The sequence below is a fragment of the Anser brachyrhynchus genome (genome assembly GCF_964034855.1).
Source record: "Anser brachyrhynchus genome assembly, chromosome: 1".
In the NCBI taxonomy this organism is placed as follows: domain Eukaryota; kingdom Metazoa; phylum Chordata; class Aves; order Anseriformes; family Anatidae; genus Anser; species Anser brachyrhynchus.
This window is the reverse complement of record NC_137694.1, coordinates 182,806,665-182,831,095: the sequence shown is the minus strand read 5'-3', so window position 1 is coordinate 182,831,095 and position 24,431 is coordinate 182,806,665. Positions and strand designations below refer to the sequence as shown.

The 24,431-nt window shown below is 40.9% G+C and overlaps 1 protein-coding gene across 4 annotated transcripts in view; it reads right to left on the bottom strand.

The window, feature by feature from the left end:
- Positions 1–24,431, bottom strand: part of FNDC3A (fibronectin type III domain containing 3A) — a 118,954-nt gene that overhangs the window by 46,530 nt on the left and 47,993 nt on the right. For 3 of the 4 annotated variants that reach the window (XM_080594706.1, XM_080594707.1, XM_080594708.1), the window contains one exon: positions 3,720–3,796. In XM_080594706.1, the coding sequence (XP_080450832.1) occupies positions 3,720–3,796 (77 nt within the window). Of the gene's footprint in view, positions 1–3,719; positions 3,797–8,313; positions 8,512–24,431 lie in introns of those variants that run through there. The other variant, XM_080594709.1, reaches the window with a different exon arrangement.

The following is a 24,431-nucleotide window of genomic DNA, read 5'->3' as shown; positions in this document are numbered from 1 at the left end:
TGTCAGCACCAGCAGCCATTGTCTGCATCAAGCTACTGAAGCAAAACAACTACCAGGATGGCAATCAGCCTGCTCAATACTCCTTTACAACTCAGCATACTTTAAAATAACTTTTTTTGTTTGTTTTTTTCCTCTGTTACAATATCTTGCAGCCTGAAAGAAGCCACATACTACTGAGAAAACAAGAGCCTTTGTGACAGCCTTTGCCAGACTGAGGCATGCAAAGAGCTTTGCTGTGCACCTAGAGGTGATCTTGGCATGATTTGAGTCAGATTTACTGTAGGATTAATAACCATAGCACCTGGGATGCCAGTGAATACATCGTTCTCCACTTCCTAATAAAATGCCCCCAAACAATGCCACAACGAGGGCTGTAATGCAAGTTTCTGCATGTTTATCCAGAAAAGGAGGAGAGCAAGAAAGGAATCCGGAATATCGGGACAATATTCAAAAACAGGGAACAAGGCAACTCTGTGACTTAAGTTTTCACTGGTATTTGGAATCAGGTGGAACATGCACATGTAAACCAGTGAGTCATCTGGGGCAACAGGATCAGATCCGGAGATCAAAGCGCTTGGTGCCAAGCTGCTCTGACCTGCACTGTTAGAGCTTAACGGTGTAATGCTTGGCTAGATTGAGTCCCACGTCCTGGTGCGAACACTTCCACCGTGTCTGTGACAGAAAGCTGCCTGAAGGATCAAACAGTGGTTTTACCACGTTACTGTTGCGGTTGGTGTGCATCTGGAATGGAATTTCTAGTTTAGTCCCGAAATCATCCTGCTAGCTGAACCAATGCAGGGTAAGTGAGGATGGTCTAGGAAATAGTTTCAAAACTTCCCTACTGTAGTAAAAAAGAAAACTATGTAGGCACAGTTATATGCTTCTGGTGTAATGTAGAACAAAGATCTTTACAGATAAGCAATAACATTCAGAAGACAAAAGTATGTACAAAATGGAGCTGATCCCACCTTACTTACGTAAACAGCAAGCTAGAAATCAATGTAAATTACTTAAGTGAACACAACTTCAAAAAAAATTATATATATACACACAAACCTACCATGTGACTTTAAAAAAAAGTTTCACTATTTTCAGTATACAGAAATTGTCTCTTACTGGGGAAGAGAAATTTTGCAAAGTTCCATATCTGTGCAGCTATAGCTGGTACCTAAAGGTGCGATATATATATTAACAGCAGTAAAGTCAAGGAGAACTTCTGCTGTTCAAGGAAATTCTCCAAATGTAGTTTTCACCACCGAAATCCCTTTTGTTTACACAAGGAAATGGCAATTTATTACAAATTTATTTGCAGATAGTTTATATAGGAAGCAACTTCCTCAAAAACAGGCTACTTAGGTTATCAGCAAACCCAAGAAAACAAATAAATTATAAATAAAGTAACTCAGAAATAGATACCCAATTCAAGCAGCAGGGACCTTAAGCTAAGTCTGTGACTGTGCCTCTAAATCAAACACAGCTCAACTGTATGCTCATAGCAGGGGGGCTACAAAAAAGCACTATGTGCATCGTGTCAAGTATGTCACCCTAAGTTAAAACAAAAACAAAAACAAAACAAAGACAAGCTATTATGTTAATTGTACTAGCAAAACACACAGTTCTGGCATAGGCCTCTCTGGTTGTGTGAATCAACCGAACATCACTGGAAAATTCACTACAGGCACTGAATACAGTCAGCTTGGAGAGGATGAATGAAGATGCCTGTGCTTGCTTTCACAGTTCTAGAATTACAGTTCCAAAAGAAAAGGAAGGGAGAAGTAAATCAACTTAAGAATTGCTTTTTATGTATGTGATATAAGAAGAATGTATGTGCTTTATTCTGTAGCTATCCCCGATGTCCAACAGAGGACAGTATGCTGTGTCAATGCCAAGCAGAAGTTGAAGCAAGCAGAGGTATAACAGAACTAAATGAAAATGGACAGACAGAATGAGGATGCTGAGGCTGTTCTTCCAGACTGATGGCTTTAGGCTTTTAACTGCCTTCCAATTTCTCTCAAAATGTATCTGAGTTACTGACTTAAAGATATGCTAAGCCTGAAGAAATCATGGAAGTTACATTGGTGGGACTGCAGTAAATCCAGGGTAACTCTTAGCAACATTGGCATTTTTTTCCTGTTTGCAAGACCGCTATCAAATCCTCTAGCTTGTAACAGGAACTTCCAACACAAACCACAACAGCTGGTATGTTTTGTCAGCAGTAAATACTTCAGAAGCCTTATAAACTACAGGTTTTCCTGGACTATGACATTCCTACTCGGATGAAAACAGCAGACATGAGCTCACTCCACCTGCACTCTCAGCTGGAGAGAGGTGAGGCACCTTCGGTTCAAAAGTCAGAGAGCTGTGCCAGCACAACACTTGCCTGGACTAACAAGCTCCAGTGAAAGGCTAACAAGCCTGCCCCAGCAAAACTCGGTCCTTCAGCCTGCCTGCTGCAGGCAGTCCTCAAAGGGAGGATAAAGTAATTTCATAAAAATGATTCAGATTGTCACAGGTCACACGACTTGCTGAATGCTAAGTGCTTCATCTGCTGAAATGAAGTACTCAGGAAACATAGTAAAATTTCACACTCCAATTCAAAAATTCTTTCAGGTCTTTAAAAATGAATTCTAACAGGAATCAAGCCATTTTACTATGATTTAAAGATAAACGGACTCTCACGATTTTTAATTTATTTCTCTTCTGCCTGTTTCAGAACTCAGCTATGAGAGATACATGAGCCAACTTTCAACAGATCAAAGGTAAAACCACGGAGACGCCATGGATCAGCCTGCCTGCCCTAACAGCCTTTTCTGCTACTAGAGGGCAATATTTCGTGCAGTTCAGATCATTTGTGCTACATCTCCTGGACACTGAGGATTTTTTGGTTGCATTCTGTGTTGTATTCTCTTCCAATGTACACAGTGAATCAGATGTAGACTGGTCTCAACAACAGAATATCATGATAAAGATTTACGTTATGGACAGTGGCATTCGTCTGCTCTAGTTTCCAGGTCTGAGCTACTAACCCCCGTGCTCATTCTGTAGTTGGGGAAGAGAAACAGACGTCATCTAGAAGGCCCTATATCTCAGCATAATAACAAATACAGGTGAGAGGAATTGTCCTTTTAATGTACTTTAAAGGATGTCCAGGTTATCTGGCTCACATTTAATTTTCAGGCATCTAAATTAGGAATCCCTTAGCAGCAACAAAAGCACAGCCCTACTTCAAGATAAGGCATGGAAACGTGTGTTGTATGGTAACTTATCCCCAGCGGACAGCTGATGTTTTTTCATGTTGTTTGCTACGCTTTTTCTAACTGATCTGTTTTATTCCTTATCTGCAGGGAACTTCCTAGACACGAGCTATGTATGTACATAAAATTACATTGATGCCAAGAGAAAATACCTGCTAACCAAGAATTCAGCACAATGAACTATCTGGGTCATGAGCTTTTTTATGTTCAGAGGGCATCTAGTACATTAGGATCCTGAACTAAATAAGGAAGTGTACCTGTTATTGTCATGCAAGTAGTTAATATATAACTAAATGGGCACACATCCTGGCTCCCATCACAGAGATGTTATTGGGCACGTCCCATTATTTACCTGTTTGATCACAGTGACTCCGGTTTGACAGATTCACTTACTGAATTAGCTATTTCGGTTCTACTTCCATAATCTGCATGCACACAAATGAAGTAAGAATCAAAGGGACGTACCTGTGGGGCATATCCAGGAGGCACATAAATAGTAGGCACTGAACCATTTGGGGACATCATTGGAACCTGAGCAGGACCTAAATGGGTTAAAAAAAGTAGCCTCAAATTATTAAATGGTGCGGTACTGAAAGTTCAAAGAACATACTGAACTGCAAAGTCTCTGTGAAAAATATACAAGATAACATGGATAAACAAAGGCAATGAACTGTACGGATAAAATTATAGCAAAGGGCACTCTTCGAAACATGAGACATTTAAGAAAAACAGAAACAAAGTAAAAAGTAATTCTCCAGTAGCTATTTCTCCCTTCTCTGTCAGCTCATGGAAGAACTTTTGGCAAAACTTCTTTGCACGTGAAAAGTCAAAAGAAGTGTCCCAAAATGAAGAGGCAATAGAATAGACTTTACTACAGAAACAAACGAACAAGCAAACAAAAAATCGGAAACAAAATGCTAAAACCAGACAATATGCAGTTAAGAGTTGCAAATAAAATTATTTACTAAATTGCTGCTCTGTTACCATGGGCTCAACACCTAAAATGGTCTCCGTACCACAGGAATGGGAGGTGGCAAACAGGGCACCAACTTAAAATCTCAGGGGAAAGAAAGCCAGTGTTTTACAAGCCAGTGAGTCTACTCCTACAAATGGTAAGAAGTTATGATACCACGATGATCCTTGTACCAAGCAAACCAGAAAGAACAGAATTCACAGTCACTTAGATATATATGATGCAGTGAGGATGTGTTAAGGTGGCATTTGTAGATAAAGCACTGCCTGGAAAATCTGGTACCTTCAAAGAGCACAGGGACACTGTTACATGCTTGGGTTTTCAAAAAACTTTTGACGATCTTTCTCAAAGACCCTTTAAGAAGTAATGTTGCCTTTGGTTTAAAAGGGAAGAGGGCTTCTCATGACTAACAACTAACCGGACCAAGGACAGGAAACAAAGATGAAAAATAAATGATCAGCTTTCAAAGTGGCTAGAGTGACCAAAGAGTACCACAGGCATGCAAAAATAAATCTGTTCAATGTATTAACATTCCTGGAAAAGGAAATGAATGCCGAGGTGACAAATTCTTGGTATGCACTCAGAGAGCTGCAAAGGATCTCAGAGCACTCAATGACTAGATGATAAAAATGAAGAAGAAATTGTACTGCTATGTGCAAAGTAACGCACCTGGACAAAACCAACAGAACTATTTATTTACAGCGTTAAGCCACAAATTAGCTGTAAACAGATTATGGAGTTATTACATGTATTTCTAAGGAAAAACCGACTGAGCTGTTCGGTGGGATTCGCAGAAGGAAAGAGAACACAAAATCATCACTCACAGAACTGAGTACAAGCAGAACACGTTACCCCAGGGTCTAAATTTATCCTGGACCTCAGTATCCTGAGCACTAGGTGCAGTGCCTGTCTCCATCCTTAAAAAAAAACAAAAACAAAAACAAACAAACAAAAAAAACCACAACAGAACTAAAGAAGAGGCCATCAAGAGACCAGGATTCTTTCACCTGAAGATGGAGGAAAGGTAAAAGAGCAAGCAGGAGAGAAATAGTAAGAGACCTATAAAAACCACAAACTGCCTAAAAATAGGAAGATGGATCATTTACACTTTCTCATGTACAAGAACCAGAGGTACTAAATTAAATCAATGAATAAAAGGTTTAAAGTGGAAAAAGGAATTTCTCAGGAAATGCACAGCTAAGTTTTGTAACTCACTGCTTTAAGAACATTGCAGAAATGAAAGGTTATGTTCCGAAGCTATTCAACAAATTGAAATAAGTAATTCACTAAGAGCTGTAAAAAAATAATTAAAAAAAATACTTTTGGTTCAGGAGGCTCAAAAGAGGAAAGTTATTTCTGTGCGTTTGACCAGTCCTTATGCTCTCTCCTTTTGGATTTGATACTGGTCTCTATCGGAGCCAGGGCATTTGCATAGGCTACAAGAGGGACTGCATACAGATGTCCTTACATCCCCACATTTATCCAAAACAGGAACAATTCCTAGAGTTTAATTGTTAATGAGATAATGAAACAGGATGTAATTTAACTAGGTTTTGTGGCATGATGATGAGATTGGATACAAACACCCTAGGCTTCATTCTCTAAATTTCCAACTCAGTTTAGACGCTACCAAAAGCATCAACCCAACTCTTAGTGAAGTTTCAACAATACTTCTTCTGAAAGGGTGTTCATAGTTCCACTTTAATGTTTGATACACCGTGTTAAGGTCTGCAAATGAAAAGTACAAAGCAAATGCAAGGTGCGTTTTATCGTACTAGCACATCTCATTCTGATAAGTGTGAACTTGACAGCAAAATAAAGGTAACTATTCCCAAATGCCGAGAGTGGGAAAAAGGAACAAAAAGCATTCTATAAAAAATGAGGCATGTAATCAAACTTGACTCCACGTGCTATAGGGACTCCTTCACAATAGGATAAAAAAGTTTTGAATTGTATTACCTAAAAAGAATCACAGCCTGGTTCTTGATGAAATGTTAATCCGCAACAGTGGCGAGAAAGAAGAATTTTCAAGAATGCGGTCTTAATTGAAAGATTAACTGAACCACGTAAAAAGCAAATAAGAGGTCTACAGTAAGCTTTAAGTTGAGAAGTGAACCTTCTTCAGGTTTTTGCTCAGGTGGAACTCAAAAATGTTTCAGTTAAAGTTTCCCCTGAGTACGAGGTTCTGAAAAAGGACAGTCAAATGAAAAGTGGTCAAACAAGCTAAGAAGTGCTTTAGAGTATTATCTTAAAATAAATTCCAAAAGGTCAACAGCAACGGAAGCATATTTATTACAAGTTGTCCTTCAACCAAATAATGGTTTAAATTAATTCTTAAATAAGATGGATTTTACACAGCTTGTATCTTTTTTCTTGTATAGCGTACTTGTGGCTTTCATAATGAATACAAGAAACCAAAGCTTTCATTAAACTCACCATTTTCAACTACATAAGTTTCAGGTAAATTGAGAATCAAGCCCACAATTACTTCAACTTCCATAGCAAACTCATCATGCTGGGAGGATGAACGAACTCTGACATGAATAGCCTGTTTCTTTGTGAGCTGGTGGGTATTTCCGTGCTTTTTTGTTGGTGCTGTTTTAGACTGTTAAATTTAGACAACATTCTTTGGATGTTTAAAACAAAAAATAAGGTCCAGGTAAGTGAACTATACTTCTTTCCAAAGAGCACTCACTGAGTGCTTTAACTTTCTGTCTTAACTAATGAAAAAGCAGCTATCTCCAGTCCAGTACAGAGGTTGATCCACAAAGCCATTCTCAGTATAGATTCATAATCTAGCAGTCACATGAAGGCAATATATGAACATAAATGAACATATCAACTTTGAATGGAGTCAAGTTAGCAGTTTGAAAACTTGCATCCTATCTTTAGCGTTTTATGGTTCCAGAAAAAATGGAAGTATTTTTAACATTCAAGATTCTTCTGATATATTTCTGATAAGATTTGCAAGTGACTGCAGAATGAGGTTAGACTGAACAGGAATATTTAGGAGAACAGAAAGCACAGGAACAAAAGTTGACAAACTTTATGAAAAATTTTAATGGATACAGGGTCTTCGCAGCAAAGTTATTGGTTTCTTGACAGAAAGCACATTACCAGCTGCAAAACTATGAAGGAAAGTACCATGCATTTAAAGATAAAGTATTAACACTATATATGGGCAGAAATACATTTTTCCCCCTCCTCCATATGAAAACAAAAAATGTGAAGATCTTGGCTTTAAAGGATTCTCAAGCTCTTAGCGATTGATTGGACCGAAGCAAGACAAGGCCAGTGTTTTACCATGAGAGGTGGCTGGTTAAAAAGCACCAGTGGAGAACAGCCTCTGGAAGTCCTGCTAGACAAATATCTCCTTTTCTCTACTGCATGTAAAGGGAATTTTCTTCCTCCAAGCCACTATGCTGGAAACGTTGATGCTTTTAAGAGGAGGTCTCAAATCTTCTAACATACTTCAGGTAAACAAATTCTCTTGACATAGAAATGAAAAATAATGATAGTGGGAGGAAAAGAAAAACAACAACAACGCACCACACAGCTGTTTTAGGCTTTATTCCTGAGAAATGACTTATCAAATACCACAAAGCTTTATTTAACCCAACGTAACCCAAGATGTTTCGGCGTACTTCCACTTCACCTGCCTGAAATTTGCTACCTCACTGCTACGAAAGGTAAAAGCTGTAAATACGGATCTTTAAACGAGCGTTTTGTGTTATTTTTTTTTTTTTAAACACAATAAAAACCAAGATCCCTCACAAAGACGCCACAAACCCTCGGGTAGGGGTGGAAAGGAGAGGGAAATAGCGGAGGGCTCCCCCTGCCCCGGGCTGTGTGAAGCCACTGATGGAAGCGGGCCGGAGGGACCGGCTCCATCGCTGAGGGCCCCCGGAGCGCCCTGCCCGCGGGGACCGGCGACATTTGCAGGGCCGCAGCCGCCGGTGCCCTTCCGGGGCACGGCCCGGCCCGGCCCGGCGCTCGGAATGGCCGCCGCCGCCGGGAGCCCCTCGGCCGCCCTGAGGGGAGCTCAGCACGTCCCCGCGCCGCCCGCCCCCTCGTGTCACCCCTTACCGCTCATTTCGGACCGAGCCGAGCCGAGCCGAGCCGGGCCGGGCTGGCGGCTGCTCCCCGGCGCGCCGCGGCGGGCGGGCGGGCGGGGCGGCGGCGGCGGGCGGGGCGGCTCGGCACGGCTCGGCTCGGCTCGGCTCAGGTGCGCCGCGGCCTGCCGCCGCTGAGGGAAGCGCCGGCCGCTTTTTCCCCTCACGGTTTTACTTCAGAGTTTTAGCAGCCGTTCGGCCTTCCCCTTTTACCTTAACGAGCGCAATTAAGCGGAAAGGGGTCACTACTCGGGCCAAATCCTTCCGTAGGATTTACCTGTCGCTGAACTGCCACCTGGGGAAGGGGGGCGCGCAAAGGGAGCGGGCCGCAAACAAATACTTTTTCCTCAGAAAGCCGCAGCTTTCTGATACCGATTAGTGCTTTGATACTGATCTGTGCGGATACTGCAGCTCCCGAAGGCTGCTATACTTAGCATGAGCCTAATGCGAGCGGCGATGAATCACTGCTATCCCCAGGAGGAAATAGCATTCAGGATTTACTGCGGCACATTAGGTTAACTATGTCTCTATAACCGAACACCCACACTTTGACATCACGCAGGCGATGATATGCATCACTGACGCAAGCGCTGACAGGATCAAATACAAAGGCCAGAGCAGCTGAAACAATACAGCGCGCGGCTGACGTAGCAGCGCGCCCGGCCAGCGCTGACACGCTGCGGTAAATCAATAGTCCCAGATGCCACAAATAGTTGCACCACTCTTGCTCTTACATAATGGCCAAGACTTCAAAGTTTTATTTTGGGCTCCCAGCAGCTACAGTTAATTACACGAAAACCATGGTATCAACAACAAACGAGTGGTCTCCATTTGCCTTGTGAGCTCTGCCGGGAAAATAGTTCCAGATTGGTACTTCAGGTTAACGGGCACTAAAAAGTGTCACAAGGAACCAGGTGCTTGGCTTTTAGTAGGTGCAGTGCAATCAAAGCAAGGAATAACAAAAGAGAAAAGCAAACACAGAGCTTACTGCTAGGCCTGAGCTGGGCAAGAGGCGCAAGAAGGAACTGGGAGCACCGCAAGGACAGGGGCAGTCAGAAGACTTGAGTTTTCAGTGCTGTCAATTTAACATATTCCTTATGCTCTAAATTCATCCTGACAAAACAGTCCCTTCCCCCATCCATCTGTCTACTTTTGTCATCAAGGCTGGGGAACAGCCGCTGACAAAGCAGGGACAGCGATTTAAATATATTAATTGGCTACTAAAATCTTATCAGTACGCTGGAAAACGCATGGAAAAACAAGGTAAAATGTTCATGTAATTTTGTTCAAAAGCAGGGGAAAAAACATCAGTTTCATTCACGCAGACTTTGGAATAATGGATAAGAGCTGAAAGCCATAAAGCCTAACTACAGTGTTTCTACAGATTCCATCCTAATGAGATCCTGATCTTTCCCATGAAACCATACATATGTATTCAGAAAAAAAGGACACAAAATCCCTTCTCACAGGCAAACGTGCGGAGATGACAGATTCCCATAGCACTTCATCATTAATACAGCTATCAGTTTTCTTTTATAATGGCCTCACATATATTCAAAGGACAAAGGTAACAATGGTTTCTGTGTTCAAATATTAAACGTACCTTCATTCCAGCTGTACCTAAACAACGACCACTGTGCAATTTCGTGATTAAAAAAAAAGATTGCAAACTCATGCCTTTGAATGGTGCAAACTTCTCATCAAGAACTTACACGTGGGAGCTTGCAGAAGGATGATTTTAGTCTTTCTAGATACTCCAATAATAGAAAGTTTTTATACATTCTTTGTGAAGCTGTTGAGGAGCACAGCAATCAACTCCATCCTACTTCTGTTTAAGAAATAAGTAACAATGAATCAAAGATGCTAATGTGGAAACACAATACAGATTTTTACTGTGCAGCCTAGATTATTAAATTGTTCAGCTTGCTTTGCTGTTTTAGGTTTAGACTAAGGGCAATTACTTAACTGTGGAAGAGTTATGTCAAAAAATATGTTCTCTCTCCCTTGTAGTCTTCCAATTTAAATATCAGGTGAACCATAAGTCATTGCATTTCAAAGGGAGTCAAATGCGATATACCATCCTTAACACAAAGAAGCTTTGATGAAAATGTTTTTATTCTTAGCAGTAAGAATAATTTGCACTAACTGCACAGCGTATTTGCTCAGCTTTTTCTCAAAGAGAGTAATTTCCTAGCATTTATGCTGAGCAATATTGATCTGCAACTTCTTCAGACTAATATTTAATATCTGTACATAATGCTTAGTCATTTTCCATTTGATTCACATGATTCAGGATAAACTACAATTTAATCATCTAACAGTTGTTACCACTAGAATTTGTGCATTTTTAATCATTTTTAAGCTGTTTGCACTGCAGACCAGTAAGTAAAAAAAAATGATAAAATAAGTTAAGTGCCACTATTGAAAACTGGTTGTAGCTAAGAGGTGAACAGCACAAGTGAGTCTCGACAGCTAGCAGTTGCTGGCTTGCAGACAGCAGCTTCTAGAAAAGAGCACTTTGGTTCGCAGAAGAGAGATTGTGGAAGGCACAGGCATTAACTTCAACTTCTTTTCCTCTCAGGCTGGTTGTGCCAAAAATTAAATTATGTAGTATAATTACTTGTAAAGGCCTTTTTGGCACCATTATATTCAAGTTATTACACTAATGGGTTATTTTTTCTGTACATACTTACCTGGCTACACTGATTTCAAACTAGAGGGCAAAATTATCTGGCATATTCTGCTGTTTCAGAATGGGCACTCAGAGAAGCCCCTTCTTCTTCTTATGAAGTTCTTAATATTCCCACCTCCAAGTTATGTGTGTACATATGAGTGCATATCATGTGTATGTATATATAGTTACAAACACATATCTGCATATAGATAGTGCCTAAGAAAACCAACAGCATACGTACAAATGCTGAACCAATTTTACCAAATCCTAGAGTAGAGTATTTCAAAACTTTGGATGAAAATACACAGAAGAATCTGTGGATATAATCAAATTCTGTTTGTGCAACCCGTGATTATTAGAATACACACACTGACAGAAACTTAAGCAAGAAATCAACACCAGAAAAGGTTGCCAAAAGAATATTCAGTGCCCAGCTCAAACTTTGATTTCTATCCAAGACAGACAACTCTAAAGACATACTTTTGGAGTCTCGGGAATCTACTAACAACGTGCACTTTCATTTGAAAACCTCTGAATTGTTTAGGCTTCGAGGAAATTACTAGACGAACACAGTGCATATTCAGGTGTTCTATTTAAAACAAACACCAGCAGAACAAAAACTGTGACGATAACACAATTCTAACATCTGAAATTCTTCTAGTATCAAAAATAAATACCACACACACCTATCTGTAAAGGGGCCCATCTGGGAGTGTTCATTCCTAACTGAAACAGACTAAAACTAAGTTAGCAGGACATGAGATATCTCAGCTTCCCATTGTGGTAAAGAAGAGAGAATCCAGTAATCCATTATTCTGCATGATTTAGCAGAAAGAGGGAAAACTAGGGAAATGTAGAATGACATTAGCTTCACAGCTACAGTTCTGGGGTCAGGCTATCTGGGGCAAAACAGGCCTAAATCATGTTATAAGCAAAGGCAAGAAATTAATGGTAACTATACTGATCTGAAAACCAAAATGAAACGACACAACAGCTCTGTCCCACTGAAATTTTGCTCTTGAATGTAAATCTTGCATTAGCTAATCTTGCTGCTGTGGTCAGATGAAAAGGTCTTCTGTAAAACAATGCAAAAAAAATAATGTCAACAGAGTTCAGTCCTACAAAGACTTCCTTTCTGTTCACACTCACCACATAAAATTATTTTTATGCCTAAATCAGAGATGTTTACTTGACTCCACCAACATAAAGACTCTACCAATAATCCAGTTCCAGAAGAAAACGTTCAGATGCAGGCTTCTGAACTCCGAAATAAATTCTGAAATAACATTTTATTGCATAGTTCTGTTTCAAACCATGAGGGAAGAAAACACTCCCCGAAGCTGACAATTTGAAAGGAGACATTTGGTAATGCAAAGTCCTTCTGTCATGGTACAAACTGTAGGGAACAAGCCTCAAGCAGACAAATTGCACAATAATGGCATATGACAAAAATGAGACATAAGACCGAGCTGAAAACATCTGATGTTACACACCTTACACTTTGCAACGTTTACAGCAAACATTTGGCTTCAGAGGGGTGATTCACTGGCTGCCTTGGAGGACAACTCTGTGCTTTTGCACATTTATCAGGGAGCCACCTCATAGCAAACGACAAATCATCAAGCGTAGACCGTGCGTCCCCGAGCAGATACTCGGTTCAGCAGAGTCTATCGAGTTTTCTGAGAGGAGATTCCTACTGTCAGAAAAAAAAAAAGGTCTTCCTGCTCAGTTAGTCGGTGAGCTAATTTCTGTGCTGTGTGCTAACCCCCAGCTTGTTCCAGTCTGGGAGAGTGCCAAGGACACCAGACCACGGAATAACCTGCCTCGCAAACACTGTCACCTCTGCTGAAGGTGGGCCACCAGGAAACCAAAGTGCAGCACACTAAGCTCCTGTCCATGCTACGGACACAGTGAACTCCTCTGATCAAGTTGCTAGACGGAAAATACAAAGCCAGCCTTTGAAAGGGGAACAAGAACCCAGAACTTCACCCAAACGTACAGGAATCCCTATGGAATCCCCATTACATCAATCTAGAAAGGCACACTGCCTTCCTAAGTAGTTTCCCTCTAGAACGGTTTTTTGGGGAGGGTGGGCGGGGGTGAAGATGCCCATTTCCAAAAGAAGACACAGAGAGAAGCCTAAACTCAGGACAACCCATAGCCTAATGGCCAGGGGACTCTGCTGGAATTGGGAGCTACAGGTTCAGGTTCTGCTGAACTCTGTAGGGCTAAAAACATCAGATCTCTATTCTGGGTGGGTGCTTTAACCAATTTCATGCTGCTACTGTTTGCATTTTAGGATAAACCAAAATACAGCGGATACTTTGAGATACAGCTTGAGTAAACAAATAACCTATCTTGCCTTTTGGAGAGAGGCAGCCTTCACATACTGTCTGTATATTGTCTCTGCTCCAGTAGGTCTTTGATATCTGGTTTCTGCCTGTCCCCCTGCAGCCTCATGTTTTGTACAATTACAAGGTCATAGGGAATTCCGTGGTCAAAACAGAAGCAACGGACTCTATGCGCTTGCTAGGCTTAGCCTGTGATTCAGTGGGTGACCTGTGCTGCACTGGGACTTCTGAAGTGAGAAACTTGTAAAGTTTATACTAATAAAGAACCCAAACACCCTGAACATACCCCCTTATGATGACAGTCCACTACGCACGCATCCTTTTGTCCATTTCTACAACAATAAAAAGAGAAGCCTATGAATGCAGATACAACGGGGGATGCTCTGAAAAGAGTGGAAATAAATGACTCAAAAACTACAGATCTTGAAAATTCTTTATAACATAGCAGCTGGCATAGTAAGTAATTAAACATTGAGATTAAGACTTCTGATTTTGCTAATGACTTAAGGTCAACAGGCAAGAATTTCCATGTTCATAAGGCTTTGCAGAAATTTGGTCCCAAATTAAATAACTCCAATTTAGGGTATATATTAAAAAAACAAAACAAAACAAAAACAAACAAAACCAACCAACCAAACAAAAAACACTAGTGTTCTCAAGTTAGACTTGGCAACATAGAATGGCACTACGCTTACTACCAACACCTGTGGCCTGTTCTGTAGTGAAATGTTTCTATCATTTCATACAGATCACAACATACCTCAAATAGTTGCCACTGCAAATCTTACATTTTACTGTTGATAGTGACAATAAAGTGTTTATAGGGTCTGGCTTAGTTAATAAAAATCATCACAGCCTAACTAATGAAGTCATTTTTATCTTTTAAACTTGTTTTAGCATTTGAAATCTGCAATTTTTTTAATGTCTTATGTGACAAAGGCCCCTTCATTCTGCACAATGAACTCTCCACAGATCCCTTCAACAAGGAATTATTTTCTCCATATCTCAAACAAGTTACCAGACAGGGAAAGCATGTAAGCACAAACATTAAAAGTGTCCATGACAAAGGTTGTTGTTGATAGAAAGCTTTCATCAAGGTTAATAAATATGTATTATCAGAAAGAAAACATCTGCTAAAGCAGTAAGCAGGGACCAGACAAAGATAAGCTTATGCTGTTGCAGTGTTCTCCTCAAACTCAATTTGCTCTGTAACCAAATACTTTTTAGAAAGTAAAATACCTACCGCTTTGGCAGACAAACTGAACTCAGAGCCAGAAGGAACTATGTAAGGAATCTACTTACCTGTGCCAAACAAGAGGTAAGGGATGAAGCAACTAAGTTGGCTCAGACGCATCAAAAATTGTCATTCCAAGCCAGATGAAAGGGAAAAAGGACACACTCGTACAGTGGAGCTCCTGACCAAACGTTATGTATGGATCAATATATCCCTCTTCTAAGGAGAGGAGACAAGAAAATTGCTTAATAGCTGGAAAGTAAGTGTGTCCTTTGTGCCAAAACCTTTTTATTGCTTCCCTACCGTCTGGGTGTAGATCTACTTTTTCTGTTGCTGGACCATCAGGGCTAAAGGACTGAAAAAGACTTCATGAATCAAGTCCATTCACCTGCAATTGCAGCTTCATTCCTCTTCCCTATTATCATGCATCAGGATCCATCACAGATGGATTGTACATAAAAGCATCAAGACCAATCTTATAAAAAGCCAGTTCTTTCACCCATATGTCTCCCACTGGGCTACTATTCTAGAGCACGACTCTCCTATGTAGCCAGGAGGTTTCTTGTAATTAGATAAAATGTATTCATAGCCATTTGACATCCACTTGGCTCTCAATAAGCTCTAGCATTAATTTTATTTTTTTAAAACCCCTTGTGTTTACCTATCTATTCCTAACAAAACTCATTTTTAGCCCAACAAGCCAAGCTCTCCCAGCATCCTTCCACAAAACAGACTCCTCATTCTTATGAATGTCTTAATCTCTCTTTTCTTTAACAGCTGGAATCAGTTTCATTTCATCTTTTGTAAACATGAATGATCAAAATACAGTTAAGGTCTCAGCAGAATCCTGTAAAATCCAACTAAACATCCCAAGCTGTACTAGCAATGTCTGCTCTGATGCATTTTATGATCACAGTAACCTTTACAGATACATTACACTGGAGATAATACTTATCTTGTGAACCAAATAGCTTGCCTGCTTCCTCCTCCTCCTTATAAAATTGCAAATGATGAGATTCCCGTTCATAATTTATTAATCTTATGCAAGACCTTACACTGTATATAACTGCATTTCATCCAGTTCAGGGGTACCATTCAAACAACACTCCTTTAAACAGTTGATGCACATTCTTGATCTTTTACCACTTCTGGAATACAGATTCCCTAGGCCACTGCAGTTCCCTGGTTCATCAGCTTAGCTGAAATGCCAAGTATTTATGGAATTATCTTGATAGCTGAAAGATACCTGAGTGCCTTAGTTACTGAGTGGTTAAGAAGGGATAGATTTATATTACAGGCTAGCTGTGCATCACGCTTCAGCATTTGATCCTTTCCTATTTCCTCCACAATTAAGAACCTTAAAACAAACAAACAAACAAAAAAACCAAAAGACTATATGACTAAGGTTATATTGAATCTGCTGAAGCTCTGTAGAGCTACAGGTCAAAACCATTCTGTATTATGCTTTGAATTTTGCTCTACGGGTTTTATCCAACAAAACACACAGGTATCTGATCTCAAGACTGTCATTCTTCACATCTGTGTTTTCTGGTCCTTTTATTTGCTTTCTATTGGCCTCCACATCTCCAAAAGCCACGTCCTACATAGATACAGCCTTACCTGGCATTCAGCCTCTTTTTCCACGTGGCATCTTCCCAGGCACTTCAGACCTTCATCTAGTTCTGTGAAGCTGCACAGAATTGTTTACCTGCCAATCTACTACTTGTCCACACACAGCAGCACAACACCACCATACAACAAGAAGATCCAGAAACCTGCATTTATATGCTTCTGAGAAAACCCAGAACCCAACACCCTTCCATTTATGCTGTCACCAAGATGAGACTAGATTCTTTCCCATAAGAAATAAATAACAGACCTGCTTTTCAGATAAGAGGTTGAGGCTCAGTAACTGAAAAACAATGATAGCACATTGAAACTTTATGAACTTAATGCACACTTGGAAAGCTATTATGGCCAAATCGGTGCTCTGGAAGGTATTTTCAATGTTAGAAGATGAACTGGGGAAAAAACCTACAGATAAAGCTGTGTGGGTATATGAGTAGGATTCCTGGTCTAGTATGTGTCATATATTCTGCTTGAAAGGAACACAAGAACACTTAGGAGTGTATATAGCTATAACTAAGAGAAAAGATGGGGTATTTCCAAGGTACTTTTTCTTCCTTTTTTATGCAATATTTTTATTAAGAATTGGAAAGGTGCAGCAAACATAAAAACACACCTTTAACAAACATGCTATTGAAAAGGCTACATATATATAATGTCAGATTTACAGCTTGTGTAGAAAGGCACTGTTCTAACGCACATGGGCTAGCAGTCCATAGTAAAAAACAATCAAACCATCAATCAATCTCAAAACCTCAGTGCTTGCAAGTACTGTTGTATCTGTATCTATTTGCAGTACAAATATGGGAGTGGAAGTTAAGCTCACACTAGGCAGTCTTCTGCATCTTTGTTCAGCGTTTGTTAACAGCTGATGAGTTAGATGACTTTTCAGTTTTAACTGAGCTTAAGTGATCGATAAGATTAAACTTCTTTTATCCAACAAAACAGTTCTGTGCTTGATCACCAAACAGGAAACAATAAATGGAAAGTTTAAGAAAAAGTGAGAATAAATGCCAACTGAAGTATGTTTGTTATTTTCTAAATCCACCTGTTACTTAGGAGTTTTACTGAGACGTCTCTTCACTGCAAAAACCAAAAAGCCCAGCTCTGTCAAAATGGCTGAGGATGTAACACAGCAGAGCACTTCACTTTAAGACAGTCCCTTGAAAGACAGCATTTAGCACTTCTGAGAAAACAGAGAAAAAGCAAAAGGCTGACGATTCTCTGTAGACCCATCTCTTTCTCCTTCCCTCTGTTGTTGTCTCCAACTTTAATTCTGATTCCAAGAAGAAAGGAACGCAGTATCAATAAGGTACAGCTCCTTGACCTAACAGTTCTTTCCCTAGTTTGGGACTTTCTCTCAGCCCACGGTCCTGTTGTGGTTTTTATTAAGCACAGTCCTTCTACTTCAAGTGACCTGCCTGTATTTCATACGATTTTTCTACAATTGTTGCGATGCATTGTTATGAAATGGTCATGATGACAACCTTCGCTATCTTATTCCCAGTAACTTACTTGTATTTTATTGAAACTACAACTACATATTAAATCCTCCTATGAATCATCTATGAAGTAATAATACACCCTATAGGTTTGGCATTCATAGATCTTATTCCAGCTCTCTTCCCCCAGCCTCTATTTCCCTATTTTGGAGGCACAAGCAGACAGAATCCTCCTGAAGGCAGAAAAGCTGCTATACCTGAATACTCTCCATTTAGGTACTTCTGAAATATTTACATCTAGCAGTACTTCCTTGACCTGAAAGATCTGGAGGAAACATAGTAATAAAATCCTTGTTAAGAAGCACAGGCTGTTCTGCTTAGGTAGGACCTACTTTTTTTCTTTTTTAAAGAGGGTGGGGAACAGACAAAATACAACTTTCATAAGTCATTGCAACTGAGATATAACAATGTAATAACTAACAGTTTTACAAAGCCCATAGGAAATTTGAAAATGGGGTTTTGTATCACTGAAGAGTGTAATATATGTAATAAGCCATCTTTTCTCAACAAAATATTGGGCTGTAAGAAAGTTCTTTCCTCAGCTGCTTCAGAAGGTACATCCATCCCACCTATGAATAAAACAGTCAAGATTATCCAAGGGAAATATAATATACACAGTATGAAGATGGGCCATATGTCCAGCACCAAAGGGAAAGCAAGAGTGAAACGGACGGAGAAAAGCTACTGGAAAAAACAAATTGAGAACAGGCACAGAAAGTAAACCATACACTCACAGAATAGTTGATTCATCAAAAAGAAAAGAGGGTGTAATCGGTCGCTCCAGTACCTTGAGCACCATTAACTTGAGAAACTTCTGTAAGTTACTGGGTGCTGCACAGTCACTTGAAAAAAATCTGAGGCTGTTTAGATGATGTCCTAGAGCACCTGCTCCAGAAAACTGCATTTTTTCAAGTTGCAGCGTGACAAAAGCCTTTTCTTTGGGGGGAAAAAAAAAAAAAAAAGAACAACAGCACTTTGAATAGCTGTATTTACTAGCAGTGAATCTGGTCTTTCAAACTTTATTTGAAGACCCACGTAATTACACTGTTTCTTAATGGCTTTAAGTGGCTGAATAGACACACTTGTAATTGGTCTTTAATTCACGTTACACAGTAGCTATTTATATTTGTGCACAGCTAGCCTATGTGCTTGTGATGGCCTTGTTACCTTCCTCCCTATCTTCCTTCCCCTCATTTGGATAATAAACTACTTCAGATGTAAAACAGATTGCTGCACGAATGTCTACAAAAGGAAGAAAGCAAAGGGAAGTTGTATCACCAGGATTTCAATGAAGTTCAAACGTGTCATGATCATGTAAGCCACGCAAGCTGACAAAACCTCAGTCGTCTCAACAGTCAAAAAAGACCGCAACTATCATCATCTAACTATTAATAACGCATGCACAGCCGCATCTTTCGGGCCATGTGCTGCTGATTCATCCATTAGGGAAAAAAAAGCAAAACTATGAACAGAATAATAATTAAAAAAATCCCTGGATTCGAAGTTGCAACATTCAGATGGGTATTACATTCTGGCAACAAAACAGTATGTGGACCCAAGCAGATAAAGCAGTTGCACAGGTGAAAATAAAGGGAAGTAAATGGAAACCAACCTCCAGGTCTCCTTCTGCAGGTACTCTCTCTACAGAACAACTTTTAGCATCAGAGGAGAAAGAGAAAGGCATCAGCAGAAGCCTGCTCGGCCTTGAGGAGGTCTGGAAAAATACCAGCTGGGAGAGCAGCTCCCCAGGCCTGGAGATGCTGCTTTCCTTCGTGTCCTGCCACCCTTCACAGCTACCGTGTGCCTGACCAGGAGATAAGGCGACCGAGACTACTCTTTGGAGTACAAATAGAACAACAGTAAATCAAACTCAATTGGAAGTTATTTCTTAGTTAACTTGAGGCCTTTGATAGAAGCCTGAACGCTTTCACAGCTGCAGCTGTACTTCAAGGATGTAGCAAAACAGCTTGGATCTCAAAGGGTGGAACTATAAAGAAACACCCTGGGGTCTCATCTAACAATTTGTAGCGTTTCAAACAGATGAGACACCAGGCTGTATTCCTACTGTACATATGGTTAAAGAAGATCTAACAAACGCAGTGCTTAGGCACAAAGTTGTAGCCTTTTCATTTTTACGGAACCCAGAAAAAGACAGTTTAAATACACTGCTTCTTAGTTTCTATAAAGCACAAATTGTTTTTAAAGAATTAATCAGATAAGGAAATGGAGTAACGTTTTTCTATATGGGGGCAGTGGCTGATTCACCAGAAGGCTGCGCTGCCATTGCGAGGGACATCAACAGGCTGGAGGAATGGGCTGACAGGAACCTCCTGAAGGCCAACACAGGGAAGTGCAGAGCCCTGCACCTGGGGAGGAGCGACCCCAGGCACCAGGACAGGCTGGGGGCACCCAGCTGGGAAGCAGCTCTGGAGCAAGGGACCTGGGGGTCCTGGTGGACACCAAGGTCGGCGTGAGCCAGCAACGAGTCCTTGCTGCCAAGGAGGCTGATGGTATTCTGGGTTACATTAGGCAAAGCATCACCAGCAGATCGAGAGGTGATCCTTCCACTCTGCTCAGCACCAGTGAGGCCACACCTGGAGTGCTGGGTCCACTCTGGGCCCCCAGTACAAGAGAGACATGGACATGTTGGAGAGAGCCCTGCAAAGAGCCACTCAGGTGAGGAAGGGCCTGGAGCACCTCTCCTGCGAGCAGAGGCCGGGAGAGCTGGGACTGCTCAGCCTGGAGAAGAGGAGGCTCAGGGGGATCTCACCCAGGGCTGTGAATCCCCGCAGGCAGGGGGCAAAGAGGCCGCAGCCAGGCTCTTTTCAGGGGTGCCCAGCGCCAGGCCAGGGGCAGTGGGCACCAAGGGGCAGGCAGGAGGCTCCCTCTGAGCACCAGGCAGCACTTGTGTGCTGGGCGGGCGGCTGAGCACTGGCCCAGGCTGCCCAGAGAGGCTGTGGGGTCTCCTCCTGGGAGAGCGGCACAAGGCGCCTGGACGGGGTCCTGGGCACCCTGTGCTGGGGGGCACTGCTGGAGCAGGACTTGGGGCAGGTGACTTACAGAAGTCCCTCTCCAGCCACAACTATTCTGACATGCTGTGATAAAGCAAAAAAATTAGCTATTTTCATGAAATTTTATGATTTTATTCAACCAGATTTCATCCAATTAAGATTCAATGTTATGAGCATAAGTTACTCTAAATAGCATTGTCAATTAAGATCCTAATAAGTAAAATGCTGTGTTGGTTTTTTTTTCAAAATTCTTTGCCTGTATCCCTGATTTAGTTCAAACAGCTAATCAACTTTCTTCTTATGTTAGAAACTAACAAGAGATCCTGTATCAATTTACCCCTCCTTTTGTTTCATGAAGCAAGAAGTACAAGGCTACTTCTTTCCCATCAGTAAACAGTCAGAGAAGAAATCTGATGACCTGATTACAGTGCCAGGGGACTTAATCTTCTCAGACACAGACCCATCAAGCTTAACATCCTTTGCACAGGACTCATCCAAGTGGTTCCAGACTCAGACTGCCCACACTAGCAGCTAAATCTCAGAAGCATGAGTTAATGATTTACAAGCTTGTGGGCAACACATTGCTGACTGCAGTCATGGGAACCGACTTTCAGGTGCATTCTCCAGTTGCAACCAAAGGCCTCAACTCCATCCCAAGATGTACCTCCATTTAAGATGTGAGATGTTAGATGCTCATGGAAATGGATGAGCTCGAACAGCTTAAAGGCAAAAAGTTCAGGGCAAAGACATTCATTGTGGGTACAACTTTGAAACAATGCACTCAAATGAGATGCTTTCAGGAAGTAGCCTGTCTTTTTTCAGTTTCTAACAGTCAGGCTTTAGCTCCAGAATGGAGACATGTCATTTAAGTATCTGGACCGTGTGTCTGCACGCAAGTTAGGACCTTACACTCCTATTATAGCAAGTGGAGATCTACTTAGTGCAGACAGCGGAGCCTGGAGAGCTATTCAGTTCAAACTGATGTCAGCTGAAAAGCACTGACTGCACTGTAGCTAGTGACTAAACCTTCACTACTTATAATGGGAGCTTAGATCCAAGGCCACATATAGAAACACATTTAGACACCTAAAATTAGATGTCTTAAGAAAGCAGCTGAAGCACTGATATTTCCAACAAATGTCTCCAGAACCTTCCTATAGTCAGGCTGGGTCTAGTTTATTGAAAGGAGGGATAACGGAGGAAATTGGAGAAGATACAAGGAAAGTTTAACAGATCGGAATATATAGGAAAATGGAACATGAAAAGGACAAACAGACTGAACACTTTATGATGAATATAGTAAATCACAAACTCATTCACATTTCAAAATGTGTGAAAGACGATATAGAATAATGCCTAACAGAAGAATGAGAAAGTAACAAACCATTGAAAAAACAAAGCATTAGAAGGCATTATAAACTTGTTTTATCCCTACAAAGATATTAGATATATTTGAACAACATTTCAAATGGAAATCAATGATAGAAAAATTAAGTTTTCCCTAAAACACTTTGCAACAAACATGATTAAACATCCGAATTAATGTTTTCCCATTTTAACCTGGTTTTTCATTTCCTACTGCAGATGGTGACAAAAACAAGTCTGATTTGCTTTTGATCAAACTTTTGCCAAGTTTAGTTTATTCAGGGAATGGCACACTTTAGAAATCTCGTATTTATAAACCTAATGAAACGGGCACAACAGTAATGCTAGCTGCTCTAGCTTTTCGCAGCACGGTCAAGCGAGCTTTTCCAGCAACAGCTTCTTGGAGGGTCCCCGACTGCCTCTTTAAGAGCTGGGGGAGACTGGGGCCACCAAGTCCCGCTCGCTTATCAGCCTTAGTGAAGGGGAAGGTCAGGCAGTTCCCAGAGAAGGGGGAACGTGCACTGTTTCGAGGTTAGTTCTTGGGGCCGCTCTTAGAGCTGATCGAAATAACAGACTTCTGAATTGCTATGGCTTATTCTGACCTTGTTTTACGCTTCTTTGCCAGTTTTGTTGTGTTAAACTGAATTTTGAGAGATGGTCCCCTCTCCATTTTGCCCTATTGCTAAAGAGGACTATGGAATCAAGTAGACACCTAAGCTAGTTTTAATTCATCATAGTACTAGTAAGAGAAAAGCTACAACAGCACGGTTTCAGGGCAAATTTTCCCTGCCAATGATATTCAAACTAAGAAGCAGATTTCTCCTACATGCCAAAGCCAGTACCTGAGCATTTGACATATGCTAGAGCAAGGACTTGAATTAATCTTCATTTCTTTACTTTATCAGAAGGGGATTTCCCATATCTCCATCCAACCTCCATGCTAATCTACCTGTACAAGGCAGAAGAGTGCATCTGTTCCTCAAAATTTGCAAGGGCATTCATGCACTCTGATTATCACTCTAAGTTATAGAAAAGCCAGTTCCCTACTTACAATTATTATGTCATATTGTGTCCAAGTCAAGGAACTATATCCATGTTTCATGGTCATTTTCTTTTCTTAGCATCTTCTTTTAACACAGAAGAGCATCAAGTCTCCTCTGCAGTCATACTTGTGCATGACTGACTGGCACCAATGTTATTTTTAGTTTGACTGTAGGCACCTGAAAATGCAATTACCTATATAAATTTTAGAAACGGCTTCATATTTAAGGCCATTTCCAAAGATGTTTTCAATTTAAGCAACTCCTAGACTCAGCTTTGAAAGTCCTCAGCCAAGAGTTAGATGGCTTTAAGTCATTGCAGCTTGCTGTGACCTCATACTTTCAGTCGACTTGTTTTAGCTTTTTTCAGTGCTTTTATAAAGCCCTCTATATATCTGCGACAGAAATTAACATATACAAGAGCATGTGATCTAAGTATCCATATCCAGTTTCAGCCTTGCGTATTACGTTTAGTCTTCTACACAGCACTCACATGGAAGCAATGGATAGAAATCAACTTGAGATGATTTATCATTTAGGGGTTTTTGTTTTGTTGAAATGAATTGATGTATACAACCTTACATCTGTAGCCTTCAGAAGGCTACAATGTAGAAAAGCAGTAAAACATCTTTGAAGAGGAAAAGCACAGCAAATATAGTTACCTGTGTCATCACATAATATCCCAGTACCAAGAAAGGAGGACTAGGTAAATGGAAACTGGTGAAAAATTACTTCCCTCTTGGGCTACAGAAAGGAGGTATCAGATTCCTTGGGTGGCTCCAGTAACCATTCTTAATGGGAGCAGAAACACTGAGCACTAAAAACCAAAAAACACTCATATGGGTTAACTTGTATGGGTTCACCCAGGCTCGCAAGTTATCTAAAACACTAGAGATGCTCAAGAAGAGAATTCTTAATATTTTTTGCTAATTTGCTCCATTAATACAGATCTATGTGAATGTATGTGAAGCATATGTGAATCTACGCGATGTATGTGAAGCATGGGCTGGACTGTGTGGAACTTCAAGTTGGTGATGGCAAAGTTGAGAGCCCCTGGGTAAGGATTAAGGGATGAACAAATAAAGGGGATGTCGTTGTGGGAGTCTATTACAGACCACCTGGCCAGGATGACAACACCGATGAATTATTCTTTGCAGAACTACGAGACGTCTCGAGATCAACTCCCCTTGTCCTTATAGGGGATTTCAACTTGCCAGACGTCAACTGGGATCACCACACGGCTGACATGAGCAAGTCCAGGAGATTCATAAAGCACCTAGATGATAACT